The following is a 12,093-nucleotide window of genomic DNA, read 5'->3' on the forward strand; positions in this document are numbered from 1 at the left end:
GGGATCCCTCAGCATATTTGCAGTAAATATCACTTCCTTCAGATCAAATTTAAAAGGGCCAAAAGAAAATGAGAAGTAATTTTAAACTGCATGTTTTACTTTCAACACTTTCTTCCAGCCCATTTGCTTACGTGGATCCCTTGCATTGTAACATGGCCTATTTATACCTTGAACTACTCAAAGACTCCCTCAACGAGTATGCATATGCAGCAGAACTAGCTGGCTTGAACTATGATCTCCAAAATACCATCTATGGGATGTATGTAAGTACCCAAATCAAGGAAGAGATTAGAGACCTAAAACTACTTCCACTCATCAACATTTTGATATTGATTTGGTGGAAGAACTTTTATTTAAAAACAGCTTTTCCATTGTGGGTCTAAGGCTGTTACTCCTTTTGATCTTAATTATCAACCATCTTTTCTTTGATTTGAATTTTAAGTTGAATTTTGTTCAAAGTCTACGACAATCTTTCCATTCATATTAAGCAAATTTTCTTTTTTTTGTCATTCATGAAATACATTAGTTGTAAGATTTCTTCCTCCATCTAAAAGAAAGTAAAAACCAACCTAATGCAAGCTTATATTTTTATTTTCAGTTTGCCAGATATCTCTTAAAAACTTTCTGACTGATGGGGTAGAAGACCCCCCTTTTCATGCTATTATATAAGTGATACACTTCAGCTTTTCTTTTCGAGAACTACTGGTCATGAGGCTGCATATACATACTCTTCAGTCATGTTTCTTCATCCATTACTTTGTCACTGCTTGAGGTATCAAAGCATTTCTTTTGTTTTTCTTTTTGTTAGTCGCTACATTTATGCTGATCCTCTCCATTGCAACATGACATACCTGTTTATCAGGTTGTTGAAGGATGATTTAAAAGAGTATACATATGCAGCACGCCTCTCAGGTTTGGTCTATGGCATTGCATCAGGAATGAATGCAATACTTGTAAGTAAGAAAGAAACACAGGAGGAAATGAAACAGCTTGTGAATTGTTGAGCTTGGAGAAAACATTTAACTTCTGCGTTTCTAAATGAGATGGTTAATGTTTTTTTCCCTGGCATATATATGAAGAATTAAAGGCAAAGCAAAACAATGCATTTTAATCAGTGCTGAATGACCTCTTTGAGATTGCAGTGTCTTGTGAACACGTGTGCAGTGCAGCTGTTGCATTCTAGTTCACATTTTACTTGCTTGCATGGTAATCTTGAGAATACTATTGCTAGTTTCTATATGAAAAGATTAAAGTTTCTGAATGAGCCTTAGCTCTTCAGATTTTGTCATAATCCTCTAATTCTGCTGCAGTGAAATGGATGGCGCATGTGCTCATTAGAATTCAGTGCTGGACATTTTAGGCTTTGCTTTAGTACACAATTTATTATATGTTTTATAAGGTATTTTCAAGTGCTGACTATATTTACTTGAGAAATAATGATGATCTGATAAGTGGTTATTTCTTACTTATCTTCACCTCTGAGATTTATGGAAGGAGGTTTAAATAGTCTCCCTTGAAGTTCTATTAAGTGCTTTTGTTGGCCATCGTTACATAACAAGATTTATTTTGAAATTTCTTATATTATTTTCAAAATCGTCTTTGTAAGAGAGTATATTGTCCTTGTATTTTCTGTATGAAAAAAGCACTGTGTTTTTATCCCTGCAATTTCTTTTTTTAGCCAACACAAATCTAATATCTCATTTCCTGGTAGCATTCACTTGAACTTCAAACATGATTATCTGTTCTGTCTCAAAGCTTGCTGATGCTTCATGGTCGGGTGTGTGTGTTGATCTTTCTTCATTTTTAGTCACTGTTTGGAATTATACAGTTAGTTTAAATGTGAGTTTTATTTATTTATTTTGGACAGGGACTTTTTATTCTCCTTCTGTAATTTTTTTTAATTATTATTATTTTAAATTTTAAAACACTAAAATCAGCAACTCCATTTTGATACAGGGAAATTTCCAGTATTATTTTTATATCACGAGAGGTCTTTGTATTCAATATGTGTATCTGTACTGTGTTGGTAACTTTAAGCAAGGTTACAGGCTACTGAGAATAATCAGCATTATTTTTATAAAACAGAGTCGTCATGCTAATCTAGGATGTCAACCTCTTGCTGTAAATCCATTTATGATAGCTTTTTCTTCATATTACACGCGTTTCTGCAACTGCAGAAGAAAAGCTTTTTCCTACTGGAAAGCAGGAATTGACCTGCATGTTGTTTAGTTTTACCCTAATAATAATGCAGTACTAATTAGACTATCTTTCCTACATACCAAATCTTGATGTCCTTTTTTTTTTTTTTCTTCTTTTTTTTTCTTTTTTACCTGCAAGGTCTTCTAAAGCCCTTTTCACTGGGCAAAACTTGCTTTGCCTTGATGGAATCACACAGTAATTTGTGTTTTATTTTTGTATTGTAATGACCTAACTTACTTCATTTATGCTTTTCAGAAAATTTCTATGATCAGATCTATAGCTCAGCACTGTTTTTTTATTATAAATGGCATAGTCCTTGGCAGTACCTCCTTTCTAGGACTACTGCTTAATTCTACTTACATAAAATGTCTTGTTGCTCAAAACTATAAACATGAAACAGGATTAAATGTAGACTGGGGACAATTGCAGAAGGCTGTGAATCTAACTTCTTTACTGGCATGCTAAACCTGGAGTAAAACCACTTCAGTACTCTGAGCTTGTTGTTTACTAACTGAATTCAATACTTATAAATGCTAAGGATCTTTATTTTGAGAACAACTTGGTTACGTCATCTAGTTTTACATGGATTCTCTGCATTCATAACTCTTGCACAAATACACAAAATTTTGTTGTTCATTGAGTCATGTGAAATTCAGTAGTTGTTTTCTTTTTTATATTATGCATTTAAAGCTAATTATGCATTTTTTCCATAGCTCTCTGTGAAAGGTTATAATGACAAGCAGCATATCTTGCTCAAGAAGATCATTGAGAAAATGGCTACTTTTGAGATCGATGAAAAAAGATTTGAAATTATCAAGGAAGCGGTAAGATACATGAAAAATTTACACCTTAGAATAATTTAACATTTGACTTGAAGTGTAATCTTGAGGGTTAATTATCCATCTAGTCCAAGTTAAATTTTGTCTGACTGGGACTCTGGAAGCTTTTTGGTTTTTTTTTTGGTTTTTTTTGTATCTGCAAGTTTCCCATTGTATCTGTATTACATTCTTAAGTTAAAATAGCTCTTGAATCTACTTCCAGTCAGTCTTCCTTGCAGTTTACTAAGAGATTGCAGCTTGCTTTGATAAGAGTAGAAATCAATAAGGAGAAAAAAAATAAAATAATCATGTATTGTTTTACAATTTAGAAAGTCTCCAATTTGATCTTGACATAGGATGAAGGGGGGAGGGGAGGTGTTGAGAAGATCTGCAATATTTCTTCTCCCTAGAGGTGAAGAGGAGCTCTGCTCCTGGCTCAAGACCATTTAGTGCAAAAGTAATCAGTTGTTTAAATACATGTTGTCTTCTGGAAACTGATCTTCCTAAATTTAATGACTAATCTCTGTACATTTGAATATAAATTAGAAGGTTTTAACTGGTATGACAAATGTAAAGCTAAAACGAGTCCACTCCCAACAACAACAAACAAACTGGGTCTGAGAGTGATCTGTTTGGGGTGATTTTCTTTTAGTTCGAGTTGTTTCTCTCTGTCTTTACAGTTCACTTAAGCTATATGTCTGTATTTATGCATGTTTTGTAGACTTCATTGTATGATTTGTATAAAATAACGACAGATTAGATAGGCAACAGATTTTTTTTTCTGTTTGGAGCAGAAAGGGATGGATCCTCACTAACTTAACAGTTGCTCTTTCTCACCCAGGTGATCTGACATGAGCTACTTTTCTCCTGTAATGGATATGATGTGCTAATTAGCATCTCTGATTTTCAACTTGCTGAAACTATTAGTTTCTTCTTGCAATTCTTCTTATGGAGAAAAAAGGTTTTGTTTGTTTTGCAAAGGTGCAAGTGTACTGGGAAAATTCCTTTGGAGTGGACTCGCTGATTATTCTCTTATAATGCTTTTATCTAAGCTAAGAATGCAATGAATTTCTCAGATGAATCTGCATTTTCCCTCGGCTGGAATGGTTAGAAAAAAACCTTGTCTCCTAGTCAGTTTTTTTTGTTTTTTGTTTTTAAATCATAGAATGTGTAGTTCCTACTTACATCAACTTCATCTTGGTGTTTATTTAGGATTAGTCTACAACAATTCAACTTGCAGCCATTAATTTGATGGAGAAGTTTGGTTTAATTGTACCATAAGCAATGTTTATAACAACTGCTTAATCTGTAGCCTCATGATATTACCTTATTACTAAAATGACTTAAACCAATTTTAAAACCACTCTAACAGGCAAAAGAAAGCTGTTGGCATTCAAAAAGTACTTATTTGGTGATGCACAAAGTTGGGAGTACAGAGTTGATATTTCATGTGTAGGACTGGAGCTCGTTAATTTGAATTTATAATTGTTTTGTTTCAGTACATGAGATCACTTAACAACTTCAGGGCTGAACAGCCTCACCAGCATGCAATGTATTATCTTCGACTCCTGATGACAGAAGTTGCTTGGACCAAAGATGAATTGAAGGAAGCTCTTGATGGTAATGTTCTTCCAATTTTAGAGGTGTTTTTTTGTTGTTGTTTTTAATTTTTTTTTCTCTTATGGAAGATGCCCTCCAGTTTCTGGAATGTTGAATAGGTCATGCAAATGGCTGTGCAAAGGTACAAACTCAGTTTGATCTTACTCTGCCATTAATCTGATGCAGCTTCTTGCAAATGCTAAGGTACCCCACTGACTTTGTGGATGTGAGCCTGTGTGATTTTAATATTAGCTGAATAACCCTTACCTATATCTTATTGTGTCATAACAAAAGGCCATTACTGGGCTTGTTTGCAAAATATTTTGTAATACCTCCTCGAAATACACTGAGATGCTGTTTTCAAGAAGAACATCTGGCTTTGGTATTTATTTGAGGAGGTGGATTCAGAATACACATTCTTATCAGACTCGCACATTCTGTCTGAAGTTCTAATGCTTGACATTGCTTCAATAGATGCCTGAAGCCAGCTGCGCAGAGGTGCATGATTTTTTCCACAGCATTGCTCCAAGATAGAAATGCAGATGTTTAGCTGTATGGTCTCTTGAATGATTGCAGGCACCTTAGAGATTGTGAAGTCCATGTGAAAGCTGATGCCAGTTTTCATGGCAGTGAGTTCAGCCTAATGACTGCTGAATTTCAAAGCCAAACAAATGTTCTGTTCCTTTTCTAAGTCATCTTTATAAAAATTGATTTTACTCGATTCAGCATAAGAGTGGTTAAAAATGGAATGCTGGACTGGAATGATGTCTGTTTAGCACTGCAGGAGATATGCTTGAAATACAGGGAATGATGTGTAATTTTATTTTCCTGACATCCTCTTTCCTTCAAAGCAACTCATCTTTTTTTTTTTTTTTTGTCTATAGAACTACTTATTTGGAGTGCAAGTAAAGATTAGGATTATGCAAAAATAAAAGGACCAATTGCTTTTTTGAAGGTTTTGTTATGCACATTTAAGATAAAAAGGAGCAGGGGTTCATGTAGAATTGGGGAATTAACAATGTATTTGTGGACTTTAGGAAGAACATCTCATCCACTCATCCAATCCTCTCTCTCTTATTCCGCTGATTCTGTATGTTGATGTATTTTGATTTATATATGAAAACAAAGGTAGGCTAACATAAAACGTGTGTGTGTGTACTCTGGGATATATTGCAAAAATATTTTTCTTGTGTATTATTTATTGCAAGGATAGCATCAAAACACTGTTTCAGTTGGTCATTTTTTTATCAAGATGGTAAACGTACAGTGTGTTTATCAAACATTATAAATTACATTTTTCTTGTTTAGTTAATAGCTTAGGCTTTATTTTGCAACATCACCTAAATGATTGCTATTATTTTCTCTGGAGAATGAATGTTTTCTTGGAATGATTGGAAAGAAGACTTCAGAAGGCTCTTTTTTTCCCTTCTCTTTTTGGAATCTGGGTCAGACAATATGTGAATTCTAAGCAAAGCAAGCCATATGATGAGCACTGCTATTTAGATGTAGAAGCTTTCCAGTGTTGCATTTATAAGCAGAGATTCAGTTGTTTGTTGTTTTTTTTTTATGGCAGTGACTTTTTGCTCCTCTAAGAAATATACTACACCTAGTAATGAGTTAGGTAACTTCTTAATGTAAAAATGCATGTAATTGATTTAACTGTCCTAATATCCATTCTAGATGTCACTCTTCCCCGCCTCAAGGCCTTTATATCTCAACTGTTGTCACGGTTACACATTGAAGCTCTTCTCCATGGCAATATAACAAAACAGGTTGGTGTGATACTTTCTTTAAGAGCACAGTTTTTATTTAAAAGTAGCATTAAAAATGAAAGGCTAGTTTAACTTTCTCAGACCTTAAAGCAGCTTTGTCAAATATGATTACATAATTTGATTTTGTACTTTTTATCTTTATGGGACTATCATGGTGTCATTTTTTCCACTTCAGAATTATTAGGCTGAGTACTGCCCTTGTATTGCTCTTGGAAATTTAATAAAAAACAGCTTATTTTGAAGTCTGTGTTGGATGTTATTTCTGTAATGTGATCAAGCTGCATAAAGAATGATGTACTATAGATCCTGCTATTCCATTTATAAGTACCAGGCTAACTAACAAAGCTTCAAGAATCCATGATTCTGCTAAATGAATTGCTTTGTACAAAGCATTTCCATGAGCAATGTTAGCCCATGGAAAATAACCATGTTATGTCTTTGGGAGTAAAAAACAGAAAATGTTTGTTTTATCTTCAACAAAAATAGTTACAGTTGTACTTGTATAGGAAATTTAACCAAATATTTGAACGTATGTACAAAACCAACACCCGATACCTTTCTTGTATGTAAAACATACACATATTTACATTCTATCCTTGGAAGGCTGGCACAGCGGTATTTCTCATAAGATGTTTCAATAGCTCTATGATGTTTCACCAACAGGAGACGTTAAAAGCACTGCTAGTGACTGCTGAATGCAGGTAGCATTTGGTTAATAATGAGGGGAAAAAAATAGAGCTTTTTTTTCCTTCCTGATTTTTACACACTTGTATATGGAAGTCAGTTCTTGTGTTTTTTCTTCAAGGCTGCACTAGGAATTATGCAAATGGTTGAGGACACTCTTATTGAGCACGCTCATACAAAACCACTCCTTCCCAGTCAGCTTGTGAGATACAGAGAAGTGCAACTTCCTGACAGTAAGTTAAATGATTTACTTAGAAATTTTTGATGCACATAAAATCAAGGCTGTTGGTCTGCTAATGGTGTTTTAAGATGAATAATACTCTGTTGCTTGGAGTTTGTTTCAAAACCAGATTAATTTCAAATTATTTTAAACTGCAGATGTAGTAAATTAGGATGTGGTTTTGTTATGCAAGTAAAGTTATACTCAAATGTATATATATTTTTTTTTTCTGGTTTATTTGATTTGATTATTAATCCATGTGCATAAGTTGACCTTCAGTCCTAATTCACTCTGTATGCTTTATGGAAATAAGATTTCTCTCTCACACTGTCTAATACATGCAATGTACATATCTGAGTCAGCATCATTGTTTGACCACTTTTAGGAATTAATTGAACATTCAGTGAAGGATTGTCCAAAAAACACTTACTTATTCAGAAAAATAAAAGCTTTACACAAGTATATATTCTTTATTTCTGATATATTTTCTTTTGGTCTTAGTGCTTTTATGATTTTACCTCCTTTGTGTGGAAGATGTTACATTTAAGAGATGAGCTTCAAGGAATTCTTGGGAGCTATACAGGAATGATGACAGTTTTGGCTATGCAGCCAAAGTCAATTACCCATAGCTGATCAGCAGCCTGTGGAAACCACCATATAACTGAAGGAAATGGTTGTTATTAAATATGTAATTATTTTTAATGTTCACAAAACATTTATGAAGTTTGTCTTTAGAAACTACATTCAAGGTAGTGCAGTTTTGGAACTCCAGTTCCAAAAATACTTGCTTGAGAAGCAGCAAGCTTCAAGCTACTTTCTGATGTGTTCAAGCTACATTATATTGATGTATTAAGATAGTCTTTTCTTTGCCTGTTTCTCAAAAGATGTGCATGATCTGTTAGTGGAAATTCTGCTTTAAAACTCCTAAACCATTTATTTTAATTGGATTCCACAAATGATAGACCATTTTTAATACTGGACAATAAAAAAAAAAAACATGCTTTTTAAGTAAACAGTAGCTGTTTACTGTGATCTAACTGTTTTATCTTCCTCTTTTAGAGGGATGGTTTGTGTATCAACAGAGAAATGAAGTACATAACAATTGTGGCATTGAAATATATTACCAGACAGATATGCAGAGCACTTCTGAGAATATGTTTTTGGAGCTCTTTTGTCAAATTATCTCAGAACCATGCTTCAATACCCTGCGCACTAAGGAGCAATTAGGTAAGTATTCCCATAGTGATTATTGTCTGGATAGACCCAGGCGAGCATATTCACGCACTTGCATGAAACATGATGAGGTGTTTTTTCCCTGTTCAGTGAATGCCATTTAAAGGACACATGGTAAATGCAAATCATTTCAACTGCGATGACTCAAGGGAATGTTACTGTTCACACATTCTAAACTGAGAATAAGCAAGCCTAATTCTTAAGATAAGTCTTAAATATCTGAAATCATCCCTAGTTTAAAATCAACAACAGAACAACTGTGCAGATTTAATTTTTTTACCAGAAGGAGAAAAGATCAATTCCTAAATTTTAGATTTTGTTAAAGAATCAGCAGCAATTTAGTCTTTTCTGCTTCTGATCCTATTTCCAAGTGTGTCTGAGGATTTACAACCTCTAGCTCAAGAATACAGCTGCATGGGTAATGGTAAGCTGCAATACGAATGAAGTCCTAAATGCACTTCAGGCATGTTAAGAATACAGCTGTCCACTACGAAGAATAAACAGTCATTACCTGAATCAGTAAGACTGAATACTAGTCAGGCTCTTCCATAACACAGAACGACAAGGACATGCATAACAGTTTGCAGGACTGAAATATTAATAAGTAGGTTTTAAAGACATCAGGTCTTTAGGGTTGTTTTGTTTTGGTTTGTTTGTTTGTTTTAGTTTTTTATTTGTTATTTTTCAAAGGTGAGAGGCAGAGGGATGTTTCAGTATAATGACTGAATGGAAAAGGAACATCAGTACCATTACAGTGTTATGAATTACCAGGGAGATCAGGCAAGATGAGACTTCTTGTGAGCTGCTAGAAGAGTCACCCACATCATATCAATCTAGACATCTCTTGAAAATAGGGCAGGACCCAAATGGTTTAACCGGCTGGTAATGGTGCTGTTATGGGTCTCATCTTCATAGTATGACAGATGTGTAACATTCTCAAACAAGCTAGAGAGAGCACCTAAATTGAAGAAGCTTCACGTTTGGATGGAAGGTCGTGATCAGAAAATTAGTAAGAATGGTTCTCTATTGTCATCCAGTGTTACATAGTATTTAAAATGCTCTTGATGATAGAAGAGTTTAGGCTTACTAAATCTTCAGATTACTAAGATGGGAGAAGAGGCAAGTGTGTGGGAAGACAGAATGAGAATTCAAACTTAGTTTGACATTTTGGAAACATGGCTTGAATACAGATAAGATGCAATTTGATGGGAACATTTGGCAAGAATAATCAACAGCTCAGACACAAGATTGAAAACAACTGGCTAGGTAGCCAGTAGAAAACAATCACTCGGTTACCGTGGATCAGATGCAGAACATACATGAGCAGTGTCAAGCTGCTCTCTAAAAGAAACACTGGGAAAGATTAAAAAAAAAAAAAAAAGAGCTTTCAAGATTCACAGTATTTCTGTGCTCTTCAGATAAGGATGTCCAGTTTTGACACACAGAATCAAGGAATTATTTGAGAGGTATAAAACAATATCTATAGGACTACTGAAATGTGACAGATTTATTACAAGAACTGGAGTAAAACTTGTCTGAGCCTTTCCTAAGGAACATAAGCTAAAGCTACAAGTAGAAATAAGAGGAATAGTTTCTTTCTATCGAGTTGTTAAGATACAAGAAATAGTGCAAAGTGAATTCAGATTAGACTTTATGGAAAAATAGTAAGTTCCTGTTGTTGAGTCCATTTAAGCACTATAGAACAACTTGATTACCCAATACCGATGACAAAATTTCTTTTGCTCTTTGTTAGTCTGTTTCATTTCTTTCACATCCCTATCAAAACTACCATGTTTGGCATACATACTTAATGCTTGAACAAGGGACTTGTTTAAATCTGTTACTATTCTTGTTTTGCTAAGGTTACATTGTGTTCAGTGGTCCACGTCGGGCGAACGGCATACAGGGTCTGCGATTTATTATCCAATCAGAAAAGCCACCACATTATTTAGAAAGCAGAGTTGAAGCATTCTTAAAGACTATGGAGAAATGTATAGAAGATATGACAGAAGAGGCCTTCCAAAAACACATCCAAGCTTTAGCAATTCGTCGTCTAGACAAACCAAAGAAGCTGTCTGCAGAGTGTGCTAAATACTGGGGAGAAATAATTTCTCAGCAGTATAACTTTGACAGAGGTAAGAAAGATTATAATTCCCTTAAATTTCAATGCTGTAGTTTAGATCCATTTCTAGTCTTTGCTTAATTTCTTTATTTTTTGTGATTTCAGTCCTGTAGGTTACATTTCTTGATTATGACCTGAGGAAAGTGCCTCATTTGTGCAGCCTATGCTCTCACATCAGTAGAGCCTTTAGTAATAGAGGATAATCCTGCTCCCTGATGTTTACTATATGATGGAAACAACAAGTATTTCATTGACTTTCTGTTCTTTCTTTTAATCCTCTGTGAGATGAGGAGTAGGTCAAGGATTGGAAGTGGTTTGAATGCAAGTGTTGATTTTGTATAAGCTTCAATTTCTTTCTGTGATGTTCAAACACCTGTATTACATCTGTGCCTAGTATTTGACTGAGATGCCTTCAAATGCACTTTGACATTCCTGGCAGTGTAGACATTAATACAAATCTTATTTGCATTGTGCATCTGCGTTGTGAGAGTGAGACGAAATCATTGACAGTGGCAGCAACAGTCTTCCTTGCCAACACACGACCTGTCTCATCTTCGAGTAGGCATGGTAGAAGCATGAATTATTTTTTTTAAGCCACAGAGCTTGGATGGTTATAAGCTTCTACAAGGTTGATTGAAATCCAGCTCTTGCTGTTCTTACTGAAAAAGGTAATGGATAGGAGTTTTAAATCTAGTTTTTGGTTTTTTTCACTATATACTTGCTAAAATGTCTTCTATGAAGAAAGAAAAATCAACACTTAAATGATTTTAGTTTCTTAACTTAAAAAAAACACAACCTACAGATTTAGATGTAGATCAGACTTTCTTTCGTCACATTTTCGTGTCTCAACTCTTATTTAAAGCTATAATTTTCCATCTCCAATGCATAATATGCTGCCTACATAAGACTCACTCTGTATCGTGACTTTCTCTTTTGCTTTAAATGTGGAGTGTCAGCCTTTCATAGCAAGTAGTCTTTTTTTGTAGACCAACTGAACTGTTGTAATAATGAAACATTTCAAGTTGTTGTCTGGCTTGGTTTTGAGAGAATGATATACTGACAAGATTTCATGGCTGAGTCTAAGAACTGAAAACTTAAACCCTTTGAGTACATTTTGTATCTGATGAAATAATTCATTTTTTTTCTCTGCTTTAAGTCTTGCTGTTTTTATCCTACTTGGATTCATCTTCTCTCTCTAGAATTTCTTACTGCTAACTGGAGCTATATCTTTCACATCTAAATTCCACTAAACTTACTATTCCTCTTGAGTTTTATATCTTTAATTCCCTTCTGCCCGCTGGGGATTTGATTTCATTAAGTGCTTCTCAAGTGACTAGATTTGTCAAATCAGAAATGCGTATTCCAGCCTTAAGAAGTGAAAAAGTTTTTTAGGTTTTAACATCATTATTACTTCTACTGTTTTACATGAGATTTTAGAATATTCTG

The 12,093-nt window shown here is 34.4% G+C and overlaps 1 protein-coding gene across 9 annotated transcripts in view; it reads left to right on the forward strand.

Annotated features, from left to right (window-relative positions):
* Positions 1-12,093, forward strand: part of IDE (insulin degrading enzyme) — a 55,395-nt gene that overhangs the window by 37,083 nt on the left and 6,219 nt on the right. For 4 of the 9 annotated variants that reach the window (XM_032445423.2, XM_015866932.3, XM_085554540.1 and 1 more), the window contains 7 exons: positions 119-263; positions 2,913-3,023; positions 4,517-4,637; positions 6,297-6,388; positions 7,194-7,305; positions 8,352-8,519; positions 10,388-10,660. In XM_032445423.2, the coding sequence (XP_032301314.1) occupies positions 119-263; positions 2,913-3,023; positions 4,517-4,637; positions 6,297-6,388; positions 7,194-7,305; positions 8,352-8,519; positions 10,388-10,660 (1,022 nt within the window). Of the gene's footprint in view, positions 1-118; positions 264-808; positions 954-2,912; positions 3,024-4,516; positions 4,638-6,296; positions 6,389-7,193; positions 7,306-8,351; positions 8,520-10,387; positions 10,661-12,093 lie in introns of those variants that run through there. The other 5 variants (XM_085554539.1, XM_015866934.3, XR_014948686.1 and 2 more) reach the window with 3 other exon arrangements.

This window comes from Coturnix japonica, chromosome 8, assembly GCF_054131305.1.
Source record: "Coturnix japonica strain WE chromosome 8, WE-NBRP24, whole genome shotgun sequence".
NCBI classification, from domain to species: domain Eukaryota; kingdom Metazoa; phylum Chordata; class Aves; order Galliformes; family Phasianidae; genus Coturnix; species Coturnix japonica.